The 26,132-nt window shown below is 39.4% G+C and overlaps 1 protein-coding gene across 1 annotated transcript; it reads right to left on the bottom strand.

Moving 5' to 3' along the window:
* Positions 1–3,178: 3,178 nt before the first annotated feature.
* LOC137256579 (116 kDa U5 small nuclear ribonucleoprotein component-like) lies at positions 3,179–26,128 on the bottom strand. The gene is made up of 27 exons (XM_067794449.1): positions 26,043–26,128; positions 24,974–25,120; positions 24,493–24,609; positions 23,434–23,549; positions 23,114–23,189; positions 22,535–22,600; positions 21,879–21,914; positions 21,357–21,447; positions 19,991–20,073; positions 17,079–17,245; positions 15,937–16,064; positions 15,332–15,395; positions 14,435–14,525; positions 13,785–13,920; positions 13,072–13,199; positions 12,590–12,783; positions 12,022–12,133; positions 11,565–11,705; positions 11,328–11,421; positions 10,563–10,653; positions 9,629–9,842; positions 9,386–9,473; positions 8,522–8,640; positions 7,966–8,060; positions 5,101–5,254; positions 4,461–4,568; positions 3,179–4,117 (listed from the first exon to the last, which is right to left on the bottom strand). Exons 2-27 carry the CDS (start codon positions 25,088–25,090, stop codon positions 4,022–4,024), a joined length of 2,922 nt encoding a protein of 973 aa, XP_067650550.1. The 5' UTR covers positions 25,091–25,120; positions 26,043–26,128; the 3' UTR covers positions 3,179–4,021.
* Positions 26,129–26,132: the final 4 nt, after the last annotated feature.

The following is a 26,132-nucleotide window of genomic DNA, read 5'->3' as shown; positions in this document are numbered from 1 at the left end:
ATCTACCCGGGCATGTAAACCCGTCTCCAACATGGCGGCGCCTTCCTCTTCTTCAAAGTCAACCTCAAACTGGTCACTGTTCATGCTTGCTTGCGTCCCCTGCCGCGTCAGGATCCTGCTGATGGCATCCGTCTGTTGATGGAGGTAGTGGTTGTACATAAAGAACACAGCCTTGGTGATCTCGTACCGTTGACCAAGGAGCTCAGACCCCGATATATGCCCACACCTAACAGCACGCTGTTTCCGAGAGGATATGTTCTGCATCCGGGCTATGAGGTCGTCCATCTGATGGTGAGCTCTTTCAGCGACCGTCTCCGTCCTCTGCACCATTGCTACAGTCTGAACGAGGGCTGTGATGGCGTCTAGGCGGGAGTTGAGGTCGTTTAACCGATGTTGGTCTCTGTCAGTGAGAGGCTGTCGTCTCTGCATTATTGGGGGATATGGGTGACCAAGTGGGATAAATCTCGTAAATAAAGGTAATCGAGTCGTTGGACTGACTAATTTGCAGTGGGGTTTCGAAGTGTGAAATAGCAGGAAGCGCTCGTATAACTGTACACGTTTCTTATCACTGTAGGTGTTATGACTGAATGAGCGAGCTCGGTGCGATTTTATATCAAGGAATAATTAATCTCCTTACCTCAGATCAACGAGGCGATCTCCTAGCTTCTCCGACCTTGTGATTGTATGTCACTGTCCTCAACCAATCAGTATAGGATTAGTCGAAACAATGACTCTATACTTCATAGCCTGTTTAATCCTGTTAATTAGTTAACATCCATTAACGATGTGTTTACAGCTTGATTAATTGTGTTCTAACCCGGATGTTTCCCAAGGATTATGTGCCAAGGATTATGTCCGTGAGGAGACTAAAGAGAAACTGCATGGTTCTTGACAGGAAATTCCACTTAATCCTTTGTATTCAGTCATCCTCGTACTGATTGCAACATATCCGTCTCAAGGCAGAGCTGCCTGGGACTTAGACTACCAGCTGTTCTCTGAAATGAACATATTTTACAATAAAAAAAGTTTTGTTAAAATCAAAATTATCAATAGAATAAAAAGGTGTCCACAGATTTTATTTCCTGAAGCTGTGGAAATCTAGATTTGACTTGCGTGGGTTTTCCTCTATACAGATCTGCTTCAGCGTCTGTATGATTGACTAAATGGAATTCAAGTTCTTAGTTCTGTCAATGTGACATTTTCGGCCGTTCGAATTTGGTCCACCGCATACATCCTCTTCCAGACACCTCACATGTATACACAAAGTGTGCGTGCGTGCGTGCCTGCGTGCGTGCGTGCGTGCGAGTTTGTATGTGAGCGTTGATTATGGGAAGCGTGCGAATAGGAATTCTAGATTAGTATATTGTTTGTTGTATAGAAAATGTGTAGGAAGCTCGTCATTGTGCTGATTTCTCGACGTCAATAAAAGACATGCCGAATTGTTGTGTTGCAGTGAATTGCTCCTTGGGGTCAGGTGATGGTGTCACCATGCACAGATTTCCACCGGACCCCGCAGTTTGTGCTAAATGGGTTACAAGCGAAAGGATACGAGGAATATGTCAAGAGAACATAGATTGTACACGTGTGTGTTATTGTTTCAAGAATGCGTGCATTATGTCAAGTTTGTAATACAATGTGTAATACAATGTACAAGGTAGATTCTAAGAAGAGTCCCTCTAATCAGTTAGTGAGTTTAGTTTAATGCCACTTTCAGCAATATTCCAGCAATATTACAGCAATATCACGGCGGGGTACCAGAAATGGGCTCCACACATTGTACCCATGTGGGAAATTCAACCCGAGTCTTCGGAGTCGTCGGCGAAGGTTACCATCAAGCTATGTACTTTGTGTTAATAACATGAAATTATGAATGGCCGAAAGGCAGCAAGTACTACTAACGGCAGTGGAGTCTAACGAGTGTATTGACACTAACTTTACTTAGACTGGGTCGAAAGGTGAACATTCCGCTCACTTTGAGGCAGGGAGCAATCTATAAGAAACCAATGTGGCCTCTGGAAGAAATGAAACTTCATATTCCACAACCTCTAAATGTTTAAAGTAGTCTCACGTTATACTGTACTCTTCGAAATTGAAAAGTAGGGGAACCTGAACTTTGAAGTCTGGTAGAAAGAAAACCCACTGAGGAACGTTACAATGACATTCATCTTGTGTAAGCAGCATCATTTCACGTTATCACCACACGCAAACACAATGCATGGGAAGCACGTGCACAACGTGGGAGCCTCTTACACGTGCATGGGGTGTCATCATGAATCTTGACTTTTTTCAGGCAGGTCGATATATGACTGAAGACCATTTTTCCGATAATTTTCTTGCATCTGTGCATGGTCAGGGTTTTCAAGACCAAATCATACACTCCTGACTGAAAATTGTAAACCTGTCCCCTAACAAGGGGGATAACTGAACGAAAAGTTTGCTTTGAATGAAATCCATGTGGTGATGCATTCTCAAAACACCCATGAAAATTGTACCAACATTGATTGAATCCCATATATCTCCCAATTTCGACAGTCGTGCATTGACAGTACAGTTCCCCTACCTTTTTTGTGAAGAGTATATTTATCTTGATTGAGACAATAATCAGAAGTGAGTAAAATGGGAATTTATTCCATTCATCACTTACCTCACCAAAGCCACTTGTACCACTACCAGTTATTGTCAAGGATTATGAGTGATCATAATCACGTACACATACCAAACTGGTAGACGTGTATTTACATCAATTTACATACTGCTCTGTTGAATACACAGACAGCATGACTTTGAACTTTGTGTTGGTGTAGTCTAAGACGATGCTTGATGGAAATATACAAGTTAGAAGATAACAATGTATGATGTGGATTTATAACATCTCAATACCTCTCAATCTCAATCAAAACAAATGAGAGAGATAGACAGATAGATAGATAGATAGACAGACAGATAGACAGATAGAGATAGATAGAGAGAGAGAGAGAGAGATGCGCTTTAAACTGAAACCAAGTCAAGGCCAGACAATCTAATGATCAACATCATGAGCATTCATCTACTCATCTACACAATTAGGATATCAAGACATCCACCGTTTGCTGAAGACAAATTCTAAACCTGTACATAAAGGGACTGTGGAGCCATGGCAAAATACTTGTTTGCTTCAAAAAGAAAATCCAAAAAGTGATACAATTTTCAGTTTTTTTATTGTTTCGTGTATTTTACATATATCATACACCTTCAGTGTTGACTGAAACACAAACAGGAATGAATCTGTCTCATTGGTTCCTTATCATTCACAGTTAATATTACACAAAATGTGTTATTCTGAAAGTCTACACCAATAGAAAATGACCATGGATGATTTATTCACAGATGTGAATGACGAAGGTAATATACACAAGCTATGTACAATTGTTACTAAACGATGTTAGTCATTCACTGTCCTCATCACAAAGTGCCACAGCCTTCACAATAGTACATATATAAAGTCAACACATTCCAAGTTTCATGATCTCAATATCTGAGTTTGGTTCAAAATTCCATGTCAGATATGGATTTATCCATGATACAATTAATCTAAACTGCTCAAAACTTCATAGGGACATGAGAAACTCAGATCAATGCTGAAAAAGGTCTATTTTTATGTGCGAGTGAGTATGGTTTTATGCCTTAACAATATTCCAGTAATATCACTGAGATGGGCACCAGGGATGGACTTCACATATTGTAATCATGCGAGGCATTGAACCCAGGTCTTAGGTGTGACAAGTGAACCCTATAAACATTAGGCTACCTCACTGCTCCTCTGCTGAAAGGTTTTTGTTCTATGATAGTATTATTCAAAAGACATCGCAAGGTACTAAGGGACAGTATCCGTAAGACGTGTTGAGCAGATAATTTCTAAACTGTGTTGAGAACGACTGTCATTTTCGTTTATCTTTTATGAAAAGTTTCCATAGTTTTCTGGACTAACATTAAAACGTCATTTCTGAGGCTGTGCACACTCTGCATCGTGGGAGAGATTGGTCTACATCGGGTAGTTCAGCATCACGTCCTGTTTGGCCAACTCCAGCAACATAGGGTCGTCGAAGAACTTGTTGATGGATACATCCTCGCTCAGACCCTGCAAAGAGTTTTATATTCACAATCAATATCTTGTTATCAGATCATTCAAAGCCATGGAATATCTCCAGTGTTTCAATTGCAAATAGTGTAAATAGAGTTCTATATGCAAACCTCAAACAGATTGGTTGGTTGGTTTGGTGTTTAGTGTCGCACACAGCAATATTCCAGCCACATCGCAGAGGAGTGTAAATAATAGTCTCAACCAGACAATCCAGACATATGTGACAATTAAGGAAGAACTGGGGACATTCTGGAAGAGGTTTTGCAGTTCTTCAAGAAACATGATTCCATATATCCTACACAAGATTTTCCTAGTATATGAGGACAAAAGTCTGTTTCACCTTGCGTCTCCGTGTCTTGATCATGAACTCCCGGGCGAGATGAGTTGCAGGCTGTGGTTCCAGGGGCCGGATGATGATGGACTTGTCCAGGGGATCGCCAGGCACGATCTGAATATTGACACGAGACATGGGGCTATTGCTGAACTTCTTACAATGATATTCTGGTGGCTATCAGTCAATGATTCTGGGTGTTGGTGTACAAGGCAACCTTAGCGCTAAGTCCATGTAAAGGTATAGAAGTTACAATTACCTTAGTGCTAATACTACTTTTAATAAAGGTGGCTATGATTGCTGCTAAGAATGCCGTTAATGATTGACACACTCACTAGATCAGTTGTTTAAAGCCACACACGGCAATATTCTAGCTGTATGGAGGCGGTCTGTATTTAACTGAGTCTGGCTCAAACAATCCATGATCAACATCAAGACGTGTCAACCCAGTCATTGAGTCTGACCATTCCATCCCGTTATTTGCTTCTTACAATATACTTAAGTTACTGAACACCATTTCCAACCCAGACCTTCTTGGGTCGACTAGACACAGTGATAGCCCCTAGCTAACAGTCTCCAGTGATGCCTTGTGCCCACTGACCCTTGTCAATTCAATAAGCCCTCTGTTGATTGCCTTGAGTGGACTTACCTGCCAGTGATGGAAGACCGAGAGACAAAAAGCCTGGCCTTGTGTATGTGTTCTCAGATCGGTCTCAAAACCAAATGAGTCAATGGCGGGGAGGAAAGCCTTGATTGTGTACAGCGGAGATCCAGGAACAGGGGCATCCTGGGTCACATGACCTCTGGAACAGAAATAAGAAAATTTCACTAACCTGAATCACTTGATGTTGAATTTCTAGAAACTGAGTGCGTAAGAATGTTTTTACGCCTCTTTCAGCAACATTCCAGTACTATGATGGTAGGGGACACCGGAAATGGGCTTCACACATGTACCCATGTTGGGATTTGACCCGTGTCTCTGGTCCATCCCACCTATATTTAGAAAGACCTAAGCTTGAGATATTGTGCTGATTGTGATATTTTTAGCCAATCAGAACTAGAAAGGACAAGGTATGATAGAGGCCCTTATTGGCCAACAACATGTCATGATTATCAAAATTTTACAACACGATAATTTTAGCATAAAAAGAGCTAAATTAATTGTTGAAGTTACCTCCAATTGCATTTTTATGTTTCTAGTGTTGTTAGTTTTCCTCTTTGAAGACCTCAAAGTTAACATATTTTACAATATCTTCTAGAAACCTACATTTTCTGATTTTCAGAGTGATAGAAAAGTGTGAGCAAAAGCGTGACCCATCCCAATTTTTTCACCACATATGAAGCGAGTAAATTAGAATGTACACCTAAAAATTTGTAGTGGGTCACGCTTTTGCTCATATCAAAATCTTTAAAAAAGTACATTTTTTTGGTTTATGAAATTGCCCCATACAACATCTAAAAAAATAAACATTGACATAAACTAACATCTTTAAAAACAATCCATCACATTTACACATCTGTGCCATGATACATTATATTTTGAATGGTTTTGTGCTCTAAAATACACATGTCAAACATCGTTATTAAAATTTTCAATATCATCAGGCACCCACAAGGCAGATTTATGAGATGTAAACATTGGTGTTTGGTTGTTGGTCTCTGCTAGAAAAGTAAGAAGATGTCTGAAGATTTTCAAAATATGATCAAGCAGCACTGTAAAGGTGAAAATCTTTGTTATTATGTAAGAATTTGATCATAGTTTTTCTATCATCTGTGTATCAAACACCTTTGAGTCACCTGTCACTGTCAAAATAACACTGTCATTCAACAGGATTGCCATGTATAAACATATGCATTTTCCAAGAACTTATGTACCTTGATGTTTCCAATGACATATTAGATTTCATTTAACCAAAATAACTACACTTAACTGTATGAGAAGGATGTTTTAGCTAGAATAAGAACATTGTATCAAGGTCTAGCAGGTGATGAACACAAGCAGACGTCAAGTCATACATAGTTGTAAAGTGTAATATATAAGCTTAAATTCACAGTGGGAGGCAAAGGAATATGTAGCCTAATGGTTGCAATAGTGGACTGGAGGTTTCTTTTGTTATCAGACATGCAGGTTCAAATCCATGTAACTCTTCTTTCTTTTTTTCAAAGTTTGTTTATCAAGTCTACAATGTTTAACTAAACTGTTTCACATCAAATCCAAATATTGTAATTTTTTTCTTAAGTTTGGTAATCTATGTTACAACACTTGTGAAACAAGCTTTAATTAACATCATGTGAATCTTTTGTTAAGACACTGACCATTTGCCTTTTCAAGTCAGTCTAGTTGCCTTTGTTCCCAATATTTTAAATTCATATTTTATACATTTTGATCTACTTTAGGTTTATACACTTTTGAATACTGCAGTTCTTGAGAGTGAATCAGATACTGAGATTGATGACTGTGTGAATGAAGAGTAATAGTGGATGTTTTATATCTTTAAAGTGGATAAGTAGTGAATAATTACTCTGTGAAGTCTTTTGAATACTGACTTTAACATGTGCGTGGTGTTAATATGAACCTGCACTGACATTGAAATTTCACCCAAAATGGGCCCCTTTGAGGTCAAGACCTGTGATTTTTAGTGCAACATGGTTGGCTATTGTAATAACATATGATGATTGAGATGTTAACTGTATATTTGCTAAAACTGGTTGTAAATGCTGACTTGTAACACTTACTAGTTAGAATGAAGCTGTGCCCAAAATGAAGCTTCACCCAAAACAGGCCCCTGTGATTCTTAGTGCAACATGATTGTTATCATGCTTACATGTTGTACAATGGACCCATGGATTACATTTGCAAAGAATGCTGTGGATAATGACTGAGTTTTGGGGACACAATTGGCAAGTAATTGAATTAACAATGTTTTGCAACCCTAATTGGGCCCCTTGAAGTTAAAACATTATGACTGACTTTGACATGTTTTTCAGCATGACTACCTGTCATAAAACTGCTGTAATTTGTATGTAAATAAAATAACAGTTGTAAATAAGCCATTATGGCACACTGATATTTCAGACTTCTTGTTATTTTTCATGGGAACTGATAAAACCCATTTTGGGCCCCTCTGCAGAAAAATTACACCTCAGAACATATAAAAATATAGCATTTTTATGCAAAGCTAACTTGTCTCTAAATAAATAACATGTTTTCAGCCAATTCTGTTCGTGGGCCAAAAACCACCCTTATCATACCTTGTCCTTTCAAAAACTGGGTCTTGAAAGGTCCTTTTACAATTCACATGTCTTTACACCAATGTATCTCTAAATGTAACTAATCTTGTGCATAGAGATACTGGAATTGAACATCACAATACAATATTGTATTGACATTACATGACATACCGAATTAGCAAGAGTCACAGGTGCTCGTCTGTCTCTTGTATGATGGCAGATACACATCCATTACGGTAAAGGGTAGATAAGCTTGTGTATAATCCAGAAAAGAAAATCTTACCTCCTCTTTGCTAGCACTGTGTACACAGCAGACACACAGTCAGCAGGCGCCATCACCTCCACAAAGTTGTAGGGCTCCATCATACGTGGTGTGGCCTGATGATCAGAAACATAAGGCAATGAGGGTATGTTCTATTAATATACTGTAACAAGAATACTAGGTTGCCAGAAGAGACACAGAATACAGTTTAAATTTGTTTTGACTGGTTTATACAGAGGACACACCGTTGAAGACAGTTGATAGATTATAGTGACGCTGGTAGAGAATGAGGATTGACTGCCCAGAATCTGGCACAGGCAGATATTGGAGTACACAGAATCTGGTATAGACTGAGGCTGGATTACAGAGATACCGCTACAGACAAGAACCTGGCATTGGTATAGGTAGGAAATGGATTATAAACATACAAGTATTGACTGAGGATGGATCATAAGCACTTGTTTGGACTAGGTTTGATTGCACAAGCACTGGTGTAGACAGAGGTTTGATTACAAAGGCACTGCTTTAGACAGAGGTTTGATTACAGAGACACTGAGTGTCCAGCACAAAGACTGACCATGAGGAAGGCAGAGTAGGCCACTCTTCTGGCTGTGGGGATGATCTGACCGCCACCTCTGTGTATCGGCTCCCCGGCAATCATGGCATCCAGGATCTTGAACTTCACATTACGGATAGCTGAAACAACAGGGTCAACATTTACATGGGTATTTGTAGTGCTGTGATGTAGGTAACAGAAATATCCTGATATGGGTAATACAGCACCATAACATTGGTAATACAGTGCCACACGGTAATACAGTATCATGACAAGGGTAATACAGCGCCAAGACACTGGTAATAAAGTACCACAGCATTAATACAGTGCTGCAACATGGGTAATACAGTATCATGACATGGGTAATACAGTGCCACAACATTGGTAATATAGCACCATGACAAGGGTAATACAGTATCACAACATGGGTAATAAACCACCATGACATGGGTTATACAGTGGCATGACATTGGTAATATAACCATGATGTTGGTAATACAGTGTTACAACATGGGTAATACAGTATCATGACATGGGTAACATAGCACCATGACATTGGTAATACAGTGTTATGACATGGACAATATAGCACCATGATGTTGGTAATACAGTATCATGACATGGGTAATATAGCACCATGAAATGGGCAATAGAGCACCATGACATGGGTAATACATTGCCACAACATGGGCAATACAGTATCATGACATGGGTAATATAGCACCATGACGTGGGCAATAGAGCACTATGACATTGGTAATACAGTGCCACAACATGGGTAATACAGCACCATGACATGAGTAATACACAACCATGACATGTAGTTCTCCACAGAAATCTGTACAACTGGCTATTGAGAGCTGATAACAGAAGACATCTACGTACGTTCATCACACAGTGGCCCTTCTCTTGTTGCCCACTGGAATCCCTGCACGATGCTGTCCTTCACCAAACCCAGTACTGACTTGTCCACCTGGAAACATCACACACATAGCATTAAGTAACAATAAGGAATTATCTTATTATGACTTGGTTTTCTTCTATAAACTTCCTCTCTCAACAACTTAATTGTTTCCATATCTTTCAAACTAAACAGTGACACCCTAATACATTTCAACATTCACTTACCTCAGATGGCAAAGTATCATCAACCAAAATGTTTGGCCCCATTGCGTCTGGCCCGAAGGCCCAGATAGATCGAGCAGCCAGCAAATCCCAGTCGTATTTTGTCTGGAAGAACTCTCCCAGCTTCTTCCTGGGCCATGTGATTTGCACTACCTCATTCTCAATGTCCTCCGCCAACCCCTTCTCCAGGGGCTCCGCAATCATTGTCAATTTATTCCTGAAAATACAAAGACAATATAATTGGGTTCACACAGAATTCACCGTGTGAATTAAACATACCACTTGCCATCTTTTATTGCAATCAGCAATACTCAGCAATATTCCAACCATATGGCAATGGATCGTTGTCTGAGCCAGTGATTAACATCATGAGCATCAATCAACACAACTGGGATACAATTACCTTCTGCAAACTAAGTCAGGGAGGTGGACAATATTATCCAGTTATTCATCTCGTTATACCAGTTGTTGGGGAAAACGTTTAACCCAGAATCGCCTTTGAGTGAGTGAGTTAGTTTCACACTACACTCGTAAAAATTACAGATATATGGTGGCAGTCTGTACGTAATCAAGTATGGACAAGACAATCCAGTGCTGAACAGCATGAGCATCGATTTACAATAAGATGACATGTGTCAACTAGGTCAGCGAGTCTGGACACCCGAATCCGTTATTCGCCTCTTACGACAAGCATGGGTTGCTGATGGTCAGCTCTATCCCAGAACTTCATGGGTAAAATCCCTCACTGGGAACTGACAATGGAGTAAAGGGCCACTAGAGATTCTACTGCAAATTCACATCATCATTGAACACATATCAAGTAGCATGGTTCTTATTCAGCTTTCTCAGCATCAATAAATGGTCAAAACATCAGAGCATACAAATGTTTGAAATTCAATTTAAACAGTGATCTCAGTGAACACAAACTGTGCCTTACTTTTTGTTGGGTGTTTCAGCGAAGCACTTGAGTGATGATGTTTCTACCACCGTCTCACAGAAGGACACAACCGGGTCAGCGACCTTGATGTCTGAGGTGACAACAATCTCTTCTACATATTTTGTCAATATGTGTATCTCAACGCCTTATAATCAGTCTATGTTTAAAAAAGTTTGGTTCACTACCATGCTCAGCAATATTTTCTACCCCTTATTTTGTCAATTCTAACTTTTTCATAAGACTGGTAAAATGGGTATCAATATAACTGATTGAGACATGACATGCAAACAAGTGTGACCACCTGAACTTGTCAGTTAAGAGTGACTGAGTATGTTTTTACACTGCTTTGAGCAATAATATACCAATATCATGGCAGAGGACAACAGAAATGGGCTTCACATATTGTACCCATGTGGGGAATCAAACCCGCATCTTCAGCGTGATGAACGAACGCTTCAACCACTAGGCTACCCCACCACTCCTTACCACTTACAACAACAGCTGATGGTAATTCATACCCATAGGGTTAAAATCAAGGAGGATCGTGGTCTTTGAGGCTGGATGACCTGATACTTGAAACCATTGGCCAGAATTCACATTCCATTAATTACAAAATTCAATTTATGTGCATTTCCTTTAAGAAAAGACTGAGACAAAAGCACAAGAAAGAACTGGGAACTAGTTTACATGTATAAGTGATCTGTTCTTCCCCTTTGTGAGATGAGGAAAGTATTCATTCTGGCCCACACCGCAACCTGTACTCACCTATCTCGGAGTACATCTTGCGGAGGTCGTGCATCACACAGTCCAGGTACAGCTCCCCAGTCCCCAGGATGATGTGTTCACCTGACTCCTCAACCTGGTTCATAAAATTTTACTGAATACTCTGACATCAAACAGTGGTAAAGAAATGCACTATTATCATTAATAGCACATTCATACATATATACTTGCAATCGTTCATTTTCAACTAGGGAACTGACAGAGCAGGTACAGGCTTACCTTTGTGGTAAGGAGGGGATAACTCTTGTTGACCTTTCTCAGACCGTCCAACATTTTTGGCAGTTCAGACGGATTCACTGGCTCCACTGCGATCTTGATCACAGAGCTTGTGTTGAACTTGAGAGGGCGGAATATATACACCTACAAGACAACAGAGAGTTAAATAAAGGGTGGGATAACTAGCCAGGCTCTTCTGCTTGTTCCTAACGTGAGAGCTACATTTTGTTGCAGTGAGTGAGTGATCAACATCATGAGCATTGATCAATACATTTATGATACAATAACATGCGCAAAACCAAATGATTTAGCCTGACCATCTGAACCTGATAGTTGTTGCCTATGACAAGCAGGGGTTGCTGAAGACCAGTTTCAACTCAGACCTTCACAGGTTGAATATGGATGACACTAGTTCTGGAGTACAGTTAAATCACACAAATTTCTCGCTGGAACTCCATACCTCCTCGTTACTGGAAGTGTCTGTGATGGTGGAGGTCTTCACAATTGGCTGGTCGATGCCTTCTATCAACACCCAGTTCCCTGCTGGTACTCGGTTCACCTCCACTTTATACCTGCAACACACACACACACATCATATTTAAGCACGAAGCTTGTAAATGTTTAACATCAGGCCTTATCTCAGGGATGATGATATCTCACGGAAGGAATAGCAGGTAGCAGGTGTTGTATAGCATAACAATTTTCAATGAAATAAACCAATTTTAGAGTTTACCCTGGGTATAATGCCACCATTTGTCCTGATGGATTCATGGTGTTGTAACCAGGGTGGTATTATAACCTATGAGTTTGGTTTCGAGCCACTTTTAACAATAGCAATATCGTGGAGGGGGACAACAGATACTTGATTCACATATAGTACCCACGTGATCTGGCTGCACATGGGGAGGTAAAAATGAGGTTATTAATACCGATTCTCATCATCTGATACATAGAGCTGCTTTTATCAGCGAGACTACATTCCTTACAACAAGTTCTAACCTAGAAGTCCTGATCTGAAGTCACCTCACCTTGCTTCAGCAATCCAAAGACGTCCGACTTGTCCGAAACGTGAATCCTCCTCGTCTTGTAGTGTGTAGTTCTCTCCAAGTATCCTCACTTCCTGGTTGGAGTAGAGAGTTCCACTCAACACTCGACCAAACACGTGAAAGCTGGTACCATCTGACGTTGGGAACAGTTTTGTGGTGTGGATCATCAACGGGCCCTGGAGACACATGACACACATGTGGGGGTGAGTTTAGTTCCAGCAATATCACTATAGGAAGACACCAGAAGTGGGCTTCACACATTGTACCCATGTGCTGAGTCGAACCCTGGTCCTCAGTATGATGAACGAACGCTTTAACCACTAGGCTACCAACTGCCTCAGCTATGTTAAAAGTGGCAGTCAATCAGCATTATTATGATTTGTAACTGGGAGGGATCCTAATATCCAAAAAAGATACTGCCGGGCCCCTGGAGTTGAAACTACACTTAAGTAAAGATTGCTTACATCTGGGTCACAATGAGACATTTCCTCTGCCAGCTCAGAGTCTGCTGGGCCAGTGTAGATGTGTTCGATTTTACTTTTCGCATTCTGGACGGGCGAGCTGATGTGCTCCACACACATATCAACAAAACCTGAAACAAACATTGACAGGTAAATGGCTATTTCTGGTTTACACTCATGACTTTATAAGCTGCCATGGAATTTCTACCAATTTCTTGAGTTGTATTCCCAGTCTGGAGAAGAACTGTAAAAGCAGTGCCTGCTATATCTGTGCATTTTTACTTTGCCTCTTTGAATAAAAGCCATGCACATCTATGTACTCTGCTTCATATGGCCGAAACCAATATCTAGTACATCTAACCCACTTTAGTCTCAAACCAGTTCTTAGTACATCCATCCCAGTTTAGTCTGAAACCAGCTCCAAGTACATCAATCCCAGCTTAGTCTGAAACCAGTTTGAAGTACACCAATCCCAGTTTAGTCTGAAACCAGCTCCAATTATACCAATCCCAGCTTAGTCTGAAACAAGTTCCAATTATACCAATCCCAGCTTAGTCTGAAACAAGTTCAAGTACACCAATCCAAGTTAGTCTGAAATCAATTCCTATCGGTATCAAGACATGTCTTCTGAAATCAGTGCCCAACTCATCTATGAGTTTTGCTGAATCTGCTGAAACCAGAGAATCAGTTTCCTATGATCAGCTATCATCCGGTACCTGTGAAGTCTCCGAAGAAGCGGCGTCCGATGAGTCTCATCAGAGGTTTGATGTTGAGTTTCTGCTCTTCTTTAGTGAGGTGGATGCCGAGCTCGTCACACACTCGCGGGAGACACTCATCAACATCCCCGACAATCTGTTTGCAATTAACAAATATTCATGGTAAGTGGTAAACGAACACTTCACTACATACAGAAACATGTGTTATCTATGTATACACCTATTCTACTAAATTGAATTTGGACCATCATGCCCATTTATGGATATATAAAATGGGTTCTTCAAAGCACAGAATATCAATTTAAGTTGAAATCTATGGTTTTATCTAATTCAACAGTACTTTCCTGAGTCATGTGACTGAGGAGCATTTAAACGTAAGCATGGCATGTTCATCATGTGCAACGCTTAATAATGATTTATGTTCGGACATATATCTATTACAAGAAACCCAACTTAGCTTGTACTTTCGAGTAAATTCATTTGCACTTTTACTTTAAATCTCTTCTTTTGTGAGTCTTTGCTGCCTGATATAATTTCAATGTGATATGAACATGTAAGACCTAGAGGCCATCTTGTAACAAGGGTGATGACAAACATCTAAAATATTTACTGATAAGGGACACGTCTGTTCAATGATTTTTCTTCCATACCTGGGCAAATATCTTGTAAAGGGGTTCAAGTATGAACTCCACAAAGCTCCTCTGGGACGTGTTGTGGGCTGGTTTCTTTGTAAACTTCCTCCTGTGTAAATATATTAGTAAGTTTGTTTCTTAAATCTTAAAATATGACAAGCATAGTGTAAAAAGTGCATCTTCATATGCAGACTTAAGATGGCACTTTTAATAATTCAAAGCGCATATATTTACAGCATCTATGCTTTTTGAGCATATTTGAAAAAAAACCCAAAACAACCCATCTTTTCACTGTCATCCACAGCAGTGCTTTCTTTCAATCTTTGAAACAAAACAATTCCCAAAACAGCAAGCAGATAGGCACATTCCTTCAAACACGCAAAGCATGTGTCTCTGTTGAAACTTTTATAGAGTACATCCCATCTCGAGTTGGATCTGTGAAGGTTTGTGTTAGAATTGATCAGTAACCCATGTTTGTCGTAAGATGTGACTAATGGGATGGGGTGGTCAGGCTTGCTGACAAGTCATTTGTTCCCAAATGTTCAGATTCATGCTCATGCTGTTCATCACTGGATTGTCTGGTCCAGAATCTATTATTTACAGGCCACCGCCATATAGTTGGAATATAGCCGAGTATGGCATAAACTGAACTGACTCACTTTGGTGTTGTTTGTTGCTTAACGAAGCACTCAACAATAACCCAGCTATAGAATTGTTGTCTGTTAATAATCTGTGCAATACAGTCCAGTGACTGAAAACATGAGCATTGATTTACACAATGACATTATATTTGATGATGTGTCGACCATGTCAGCAATCCTGACTGCACAATTTCATTTCTTACGACAAGCATCAGGTGCAAAAGATCACTTTAGGCCTGCCTCTTTAAGGGGGACAGAGACATCTGCAGCTTACGTTTTACTGTTGAAATAAATGTCTCCCCACAGTCTGCGAGCAAACTCCTTCTCATTGATGCCCCCTGGAATACACAGATGTACAAATATAATTGAGATGAAGTAAGATACAGAGATATACAAACATAATGAGATGAAGTAGGGTACTGAGATGTACAAACGCTAGCAAAAGTTCACAAAAATGTGGATAAAGATATGATCATGAATAAGATGAAAGTCAAAATAGAATGATGATAATAATAACAAGGGCATCTGTAATGAGCACCACAGAGGGGCATGCTAAAAGTGCCACAATATGATATATTATTATCCCAGATAACCCAAGATGCCTGTGAGGTGTTAGAGGGTTCATAGTCACATAACTGGGAACATGTGGATCAAAGCATGGCAAGTAGTAAATATGTTTTGTCTAAACGACAGAGCGTCTTTCAGACAAACCAGTGACTGACATAATGAACATCAATCTGAAGGTAGGATGGTTTTGTAGTGGTGACTTGTATTATACTGATAATGGTACCAATCAAGATGAGTAGGTTTATGGATCTTAGGACTAGATGACTCTTCCCAATTTCCTTCTATGGGCACGCAATATAGAATTCAACTCACCGTATGTGTCAGCATAGATCTTGCCAAAGGACTTGAGTGTGAAGCAGAAACGGTAGTAGGAGCTGGCGAAGCAGACGTTGCCCAGCAACGGCGACATCATCAGTCCATCCTCCTCCTCTGAGTACATGCTGTGTGATAGACAGAGCAGCATTAAGTAACACAGCATGTAAATTAATGGCAGATATTTCAACACATGGCCAGCCAAAGGTGTTGACATACTTAATGACAAAAGACATGACACAAAGTTCTTTTCCAGAAACATTTTCAATATTTTCCATTTGATATAAGAAAACATAAAAAATATCATTGAAAGTTCTCTGCCTATGATTGTCTGTGGACACCTTTTTTTGACACTTATATTTTATTGCGAGTAAACTGGGTTTCACATCGTTTTTTAGCAATATTTCAGCAATATCATGGTGGGGACATCAGAATTGGGCTTCACGCATTGTGTCCACGCAAACACCAAACAGGTGCAATTAGGAGTCAGAGCTCCCTAAGATAGAAATATTCAGGAATTTTCCTGAGGGTTGGGGTTGGGGTCAATATCTCTCTGCTTGTGATCAAGGAAAACTGAGCCCGACCACCAACACATTCTTCAACACAGGTTCCTACACCATCACCACAGCATTCTGCACAGCTAGCATCTCTGAAAATAATCTTCTTACACTTTGTACTACAATAAGCAAATGAACTCCATTCAAAACACTGATGTCTCAGGTGAAATGAGGTGAGGTGAAGTGGGAGGTTCAAAATTGTCTTCAAGAATTTTTTCCATCCCCCTCAGGTGTTTCAGTACAGGGGACACGATCTGGGTGCTGTATTAGATCTGCTGAGGTGAGGTGTAATGGGCTTTGATATTGTACTTAAGAATATTTCCCTCATATGATGACATGCATGCCTGTGTGACTCAAGCTTGTTTTATAGTGCTATCTCACTCAGACACATTAAACTGACACCAAGCTGACCAGTCTTTGTTTTACCCATTAATGCCGAGTGCCAGGCAGGGATCAAGCACCATATTTTCATTTTTTGGTATGGCATGGCAGGAGATCAAACCCTCAACCTTCTGGTCTCTAACCACTACCTCACTGATGCGGTTCCCTCTTATCTGAGCCCTCCTATATGAGGGTTTCTCCTACCTGATGATACCGTTGATCTCATCCAGGATGTTGCGAAGCTTGTAATAGGCATCAGTAGGGGGCAGTTTTAGCTCCAGGATGACGCGGTCAATCTTGTTGATACATATGGTGATGGCAAGTTTTTCATGGAGTGCATGTTTGATAAGCCGCTCCGTATTCAACATCACCTAGGGATTGGATGTAAATGTTTCAGTCACATGGTTCATTCAAAAGTTTAGCCACAAATCTTTAGGGTTTCAAGAGACCTACTTGCATCTGGTGCAACCTGAAAATTAGTCGCACCTACAAAATTCGGGTTCCACTGCTCTTATTGCGACATATAAGGAAATATTTAGATGTTTTATGCAGATTTTAACCCACTCGAAAATTTACTTGCACCTGGTGCAAGTTAGGCTAATAACTAGGTTGCATTGTGCACAACTGGGTTGCACCAGTGCAAGCATCAAAGCACTAAATCAAGCTCTGACCTTACAAGTAATAATCTTTTTCAGACACTGTTCACCATTTCAAGACGAAAATGTACTTTCAAAAGAACTAGTGGGGCATTACCAAAAAGTGCAGTTTCAAAGACAGTATAAAGCATATTTGAGACAAAAAGTACCATCTGAAAAGACTTGATTACATCATTTAGAATTTGCAATGGTGCAACCAGAAACTGGTAAGTGCATCCTCATATTTACATCAGCTTCAGTACGTTTTTTCTGTTCAGTGAATTTCAGCTGGACTTGACACTGATGACTACACAAACAAGCGATTGAAAAAGAGTGAGTGAGTGAGTGACATTAGTTTTGTGCTGTTTTCAGCAGTATATTCAACAATATGATGGCTGTCTGTAAATAATCGAGTCAGACAATCCAGTGATGAACAGGGTGCTTGGAATGCAATGATATGTGTTAAGTCAGCAAGCCTGACCACCCAATACTGTCAGCTCTTGCAACAAGCAAGGGTTACTGACGATCAAATGTAACTCAGATCTTCACAGGAGTCACTGTTCATGTCATGAAATGATATAAAGTATGATAAAATGATCTTCGAATAATTTTGTTATAATGGTGTCCCAAATTGTCCATACCAAAACTTAAGCACTTAATTTTATCTTCAACAGCAGGGGCAACCTGATTTTGCCTGGTAATTATGTCAGGTCGCACCTGGTGCAAACAGCAATCAATTCCATAAACCAACTCCTTTAAAGGGGCACTGATGCGGAGCAATTTCTGTGGACTGCTGTAAACTTTTGTTATTGTTTTTCTCCCGTGAGTACCCGGATGATATCCCAAAATTCGTGACTGGTTCATGACCTCTGTTGCGCAGTCCGTATGCGCAACTGAGAGGTTAATTATAGACAGATCAACTAAGGTGAAGTCATTTTTACTTCATTACAAATGTATTATGAAAACAAATGAAACACTTTGAAGGTTAATCATCTGCCAGTGGTAGAAATGGTGAAAAAACTGTTAGGATGGAAAAATAATGAAGCCAGTGTACGTCTCTGTATTTTGTCTCATAACCGTAATTAGTTAATTGTCATGATTTTGAAAATTAATAAAAGAACACACGGTCTGCTTATACTTATAATAAATTTCTAACATGACAGCAACATTTATGCATTGTATAGATTACCAATGTGGATCTTATTTCACACACATACGCGATCTAGTGTGTGTTTTCTGTCATATAGATTCTGCTGAATGCTACAACAAAGTAAATTAAAACAAAATGCAAATAATGAATGTAAAACAGACTAATTTTATAGCAACAATGTCAGGCTAATACCTTGTTCAGGAATGTATCCATCAATATCCACATAAAAGAACGATATTCCATTCATCTGCAGCTGGTAAATAATCCTGCTCTGTGTCGTGTGTCTTACAACAGTCTAATTTGTGAAAAAGTAACACATCGTTTCACGTCTTTCACGTTGGTGAAAACCTGATAAACCTCTCATGGGTCACCCAGATAGCACACCTGGCAACTGATTGTATGATGTCTGCCATCTAAGTAATTACCACTAATTATACCTGTTATAAATTCATTAACTGACCACCAAGAGAATGATGACAAATAGCATGTGTAGGTTTACACCATCACACATGAGTTACAGCACTGGGAAGATGTAATCTCTGTGTCGCATGCAGCCTGAAAAATACTTATGGGCCGAAACTGTTTTGAGGATAGCAGTGGAACTTCTTTAAATAAGAAATACTTACAGGCATTTGCTGTGTACTTGGGTAAATAGCTGTAATCATTTTTTTGACGTAAGAAAATGTTCAGATTTCTCTACCAATGGCAAAGTCATTGTTTTTAGTTTACGAATTCAAATAAATCAGCTGAGTGTTTTTATTGTCATAGATAATAAACCAGGGTAGCTACCATAGTTACCGAAATTTACGTATGATATTTGCTATCACAGCTGGGCCAACACTCAAAACTGTCTGAATATAAAGCTTTGCAACCTTTCGGACCGAAACTAATGGCTTGCTACGTGCCTGTAGACATCATATTTTCACACAACATGATTAAATGTCGAGGTTAAAAAAACAGCAATAGGATCACATTGGATCAGTCACTATACCACCCAAGCATCCGAAACTATACTGCTGGGATATTTTGTTATGATCAGACAGAAAATACCATTGATATTTTAAAATAATGGCATATGATGGGCATCCGGCCTCCTGACTGTTTAGGTGAAGAAATTCAGCTAATGTGGACTGGAGCCCAGTCCCTTTGTCACGGTCGGGACAAATTTGCAGTTTGGTTTCGTAATTAGACTGTTGGCGAGAAACATTATTCACTCCGCATCAGTGCCCCTTTAAATCATATGTTACAGAATCTGGTATCAATGGCAATATTTTTGATAACTTTGTTTGAAAGAATCATTTAAACAGTATTCATGGTAACCATCAACTCACTCCTTCTGCAGCGTCGACAAAAATGACGACACCATCACTCAGCCTCATGGCAGCTGTAGCCTCATCTGAGAAGTTCACATGTCCTGCAGGAAACATGAAGGTGACATGTATGAACAAACTAGTGTTGCATGCCCCTCTCCCTCCAATACTACTACCCCGTCCCCTCGCTCATACTGACCATAATATGACATCCGTGTTTAACGCCCCTTTCAGCAATATTCCAGCAATATCATGGACACCAGAAATGTTCTTCACACACTGTACCCAAGTGGGGAATCAAACCCAGGTTTCAGTGCCACTTTAACCACTAGGCTATCCCATTGGACACTCTAGGTACTAAACACTGCACCCGTCAATACTGGCTTCATCATACTTGCAACTACCAGCTATGTTAATACTTGGACACTTACTTCATACCCCAGCTAAAAAGCTACCTGCAAACGTGTTGAGGTAATAAATTAAATGTCTTCTTGGTACATACTTACATGGTAATAATTAACACTTGAATCACTCAGAAACTAGTCAACATCAGGGTTTAATTTCTGAAGCTCTCATAGCGCTAAGATAGTTGTAAGTTACTGTCAATGTATGGCAGTTACTCTATCTTAGCGCTAAGAGCGCTTTGAAAATTAAGGCCCACTTAACTACGATTCTAGCAGATGATGACATTAACGTCTTTCATGGTATCAGTTCTCAAAACAATTAATCAAAAGAAAACTAAATCTTCAGAGCTAACAATCAATCACATTTAACCTAACATTTAACCCTGACATTACTGACTGCCTGGGACTAACTCATTTGTCCAGAATATTAAACAATCTCAATAGGTAAAATTTTTCATGTTACTACAGACATGCCATGATGTTTCGCAGGTCGGTCTGACATAACTATCAAGTGAATGCATCAGTTACAGGACTTCAAACTGACACTGATTTTATCCTGTCACATTAGCAAATGTTTGTTTACAGAATTAATTAACCACTCAGAACAGAAGTAATGGTGATCTTTCTTCAATGGACTATTATTTTAGCAAGCTACATTTGCATTACAAAACATTGTTCTCATATTAAGTTGATTGTCTGGACTGAATTTTTACTCATTAATTTGTAAGAGAGAGATCCGGGATCATACAGCATGATAAATTGCAAACAGCTTTGCCAGGACTCAGAGGGTAGTCTGGACTATAAACAAAACCAGTTTACAGAGAGTCTTGATTTGACTGTTCCACTGTATCTCTATGACGTATAATGTTTTGTTTATCCACCTGCATCGTTTTCACTTGTTTCACTGTCCTGGGTACATATGTTCACCATGTGACATGTTAAGCGTTACATTCTACACCAATGGCATTGGTAGCCATACAGACCTGGCGTGTCAAAGACGTTGACCAAGTACGACTTGTTCTTTGTGTCCTGCATCACAACTGTGATGGGCGTCGACTTGATGCTGACGCCCCGCTGATAACAAAAACACATCTTAACTATAGCATTGTAAGAATTTACACAAGTTATTATCCATTATTATTCACATTTCAATCACAATGGACATGCCCTAAATACCAAAACTGTACATGTGTTGGATATAAGTGTTATACCAAAAATTAGCAATATTTTCAAGCAATATAACAGCAGGGGCCACAAGAAATAGGCTTCACACATTGTACCCATGAGCAGAACTGAACATGGGTCTTCGTGGTGACAAGTGGACACTTTGACCACTAGGCTACCTCACCGCCCACAAAGTCTTATTACAAATAAGAGAAAGTGTGTATACATCTGGATTGTTAACGTTTAAGTTACTGAATTTTATGATCTATTGACTTCTCGTCATTAATTAACAATCATAACCAGTGATGCAGTCATGTATAATAAATGTGTCTCATATATACCTCCTGCTCTGTGAATAGAGTGTCAGTGTATCGCATCTGGAAAACAGAAAAACAAGGATTAGTTTAATTCTCTGGTTGAACGTGGTTGAAAGATTCAGCTTAGACATCTTTATGCATGCTGAAAGAGTCGTATATAGTGTGTGAGTGAGTGTTTTTAGTTTTAAATTGTACTCAGCAATATTCCAGCTAAAGTCGAGTCTGTACCAAACAATCCTGTGATCAACAGCAAGAGCATCGATCTTCACAAATGGGAATTGATGACATGTGTCAAGGAAGTCAACGAGCCTAACCACCTGGTGACATTAGTCGTCTCTTGTGACAAACATAGCATCTTTTTGTGGCAAGTATGGGTTGATGAAGCCCTGTTTGCTGAGTCAAGTAACATGATTGGTGGTCAGACATGCTGACTTCATTAATTCATGCCATCACTTCCCAATTTGTCAACGGTGTCCATTGATGTGCATAATGTCATTTTTCGCATTTTTGACGCACTATTTTAGTGACAGCTACAGTATATTACACTTTTACTAGAAATCAACAGGTGATTATTTTTTAACATGCTTTTGCATTTTCCTAATATTAATTAGATCTGTAAGGTGGCTTACTCATAAAACAAATTTTAAAAAAAGCATGGCCTTGGAAGCCAGATAACTTACATCCTTGTCTGCTCGGCCCTGGATGTCGGGGTGTGTCTGCTCCAGCAGGCAGTCCACGAACGACGTCTTGAGACAAAAGGACATTACATTACCGGATAAGAGTTTACGCGAAAGCATCAAAACTGTACAGAAGTCACATTTGTATCAATATTTTCTTTAAAAGAGTGAATGACTTCTGGTATTGGGAAAGGCAGGCGCCATGGTCCATTGTGCATGGAATGAAAAAGGGCGTATTATAATTTTGAAGTTTACTATGGATGCAAGGGCAGTGGCCCATTCTTAATTCAGAAAATAGCTAATAATCCAGAAAGAAAACGGCCCATTGTCAAAGTTCTCTTTCTCAGTCTCTGTGAGTTGGGTTTTATGGTACTTCCAGTAATATTCGTGCAAAATCAACATAGGTGACACCATTAACAGGCTTCTCATTTTGTACTCAGGGGAACTGAACCTGGGTATTCAGCATGAGCGAATGCTTTCTCCACTAGACTACCCTTTCTTTAAAAGACAAGCTCTATGACAGCTCCATGATAACATGAACAGACGCAGCAGGGAGAATATGAACTGAAGTAGGCTGCTTACTTTTCCATGATGGAGGTGTCCACAAAGTGTGACATTTCGTATCAGTTCTGGAGAGTCCATCAAATCAGCCAGAAACCTACAATGATAAGCAACATGAAGTCATCTTGTAAAGATTAAGACAGAGGGTGATAATCCATCTGCTCATAGAGAAGACAGCAGTCACAGAAATATAAAAAATGAAATGAAAATATACTTTCCTGATATCAAAGAAATATCTACATTCTGACTTACGAACAGTATTTTGGTTTGGGGGAGAATTTTCTTCAGACTCAAACAATTGGCTTTGAAAATACTTCATACAAATCTATTCCTAGACTTACTCCATATTGTAAGTAGTTTCTGGAAGATCTTGCTCAGCCATGGAAAACTTTTTCTTCTTCACAGGAGCAATGATAGGTTCTGTTAAAGGTTGCGTGTCCTCTTCTTGTACAATAGTCTGACAACAGAGACAATTTCAGACATTTAGTCAGATGGAAAAGGTAAAACCTTTGTCATATTTAATTCATTTTTGGATGAATAGTATTTAGTTATGGTTAGGATCAGCTTTGAAAGTGAAAACACGATTCCTGGTCACCACCCCCACCACTTAATCCTACCTGGATATCCTTTCCAGGTTTGATGAGCTGTCTGAATGGCAATGTTTTACCGGAATGAGTGATTGATTTTAGCTTTACACCACACTCAGCAATATTCCAGCTATATGGTAGCAGTCTGTAAATTATCAGATATGGACCAGACAATCCAGTGATCAACAGCATAAGCAATGATCTACCCAAATGGGATTTGATGACATGTCAACCAAGTCAGTAAGCCTGACCACTCGAACGCTCCTATGAAAAGCATGTGTTGCTGAAGATCAATTCTACCCAGATCTTCACAGGTGTGTTTTACTGGAACCTTCGAATTGCATTATTTAGGAACAAGCACAAACATATAAAACGTTTGGCTCATACAAATGCTGAAATTGTCTTAACTAAAACACACAAAAGTCAGAAGTAAACACAAATATTAGCAATCTGTGAGGTAAACACTAAGGTTTAGTGTACTGTTATTTAACACCTGTACCTGTAGTCCTGTGAATACCTGGTCCTACACAGGGCCCAACAACCCCAGGGTCCATCCATCGATGACCTGAGTGTTTTGGGTTTTATGTCACTTTATCAATATTCCAGCCATATCACTGAGGGGAAACCAGAAATAGGCTTCACACATTGCAACCATAAAGGGAATCAAACCTGAGTCTGCTTTGTGATGAACAAAACTTTCACTACTAGGCTACCCTAATGCTTCTCTGGTACCTGAATTACTTCCCCCCCACCCGAAAAAATATGAATATTTATCACTGGCTCTACTGTTATAATAGGTACAGTTGTACGCACCTCCACATCCGGCCCATACACCTCCTCCGCTGTAGGGTAGTACTTCTTGTCCTCGTGCAGTACCACAGCCATCTCTGGCTGGTCATCCATGTCATCATGATCACCATCGTCATCATCCTGGGCAAATAACATTACCATTTTGCATTGTATACATCATATGGAAATTCAGACAAATCGACAATATGGATCAACTATCACATTTTTCAAGATTGTTAGCATTTTTACTTTCTGTCTTCTTAGTGTCAACAATATCAATTAAAAGCATTATCTCAATATACTTTCACAGACATTAACATTAATAAAACCTCTTATGTGACAAATTTTTCATTATATCACAAATACCGTCAACTCATAATAATATTATTGTATAGTGATTATATTTTGTTAATTTCAACATTATCAAGAATTAATGCAACAAATGTTCATAATACGAACACCTTCAAGTTCAACATAAACCCCTTCTGTTATCAAGTTCACTCACATCTCTGTCCATGTATTCTTCATCATCACGATCATCTTCATCATCATCGTCATCATCATCACTGTCTAGTTCAGGGCCAATATAGTTGCCAAACTCGTCATACAAATCTGCATCCATGTTGGAGATATCTCACAGAAGCTGAAACAACTGATATATTGAGGAATGAACATGTTAGTCACGAGTGCAGCAAGAAATAGATTACCATGTTATAAAGCTTTATTTTTCAATCATGGTTGCTCAACCCCTAGTGTTAGTGAAACAACTCGGCGACATGTAGTTGTCAACAAGTGGGAAAGTGCCAGCCTTCAACAATTAATTATTTTCATGCTTCTTGCATAATTGGATCCTATCAACATTTCAATTCTTAGCAACCAAAGACAAACATTCCATTGCCTGAATATGCTGGCAACACAATTTCCTAACCATTAATAAAAGAAGTCAAACGCCAAGTGTGAAACACATTGTGTAACTCAAAATATCACCAAAGAAATTACATTTTAAAACATTTTCAGCGCAGACAATAATGTATTTCTCTTAAAACAAAGAGCATTAGTCAACATTCAACAAGGGATAATCTGGTTGAAAGTTTTACATAACACCAACATCATTTAGATTCATCAAGAATCAGAAATATCTGATTAAATCAAAATCAAACATCGAGATCATTTAGATTCACCTAGTTCAGCAAGCTAAACGTCGTGTTCCTGCCAAGGCATACACCGACACGACGTTTAGCTTGCTGAACTAAAAGATAATAGGCTCAGTAGTCACAATTTTAGGTTTATAGTCTTGAGAGGAAGTTATGTGGAGAAACGACAGTTGGATGGGGGAAATCAATCTGGTTTAGGCTCATGTTTCACAGAACCCCAGGACTAAACTATTCTTTCGTAGGCCACAAGTTCCATTCATTTGCTTGGTTGCTCGAAAACCGCACATGCATGTATTTCTTTGTTCAGAATACAATAAGAAGGACGATCAACTGTGAATTCGAAAAGCATAAGGAACAGATACATATGAGAATACTATGGATTAAAACTAAATGATGTTTTAACAACTACACCAGACTCACACGTATTTTTAAAGATACACCAGCTTTCCAAAACAAGCGTGGGAAAGAACCGGAAGTCGTAGTTGAATCGTATTTACAAGGTTATACCAG

The sequence above is a fragment of the Haliotis asinina genome, chromosome 11 (genome assembly GCF_037392515.1).
Source record: "Haliotis asinina isolate JCU_RB_2024 chromosome 11, JCU_Hal_asi_v2, whole genome shotgun sequence".
Taxonomy (NCBI): Eukaryota; Metazoa; Mollusca; class Gastropoda; order Lepetellida; family Haliotidae; genus Haliotis; species Haliotis asinina.
This window is presented reverse-complemented; position numbering and strand designations above follow the sequence as displayed.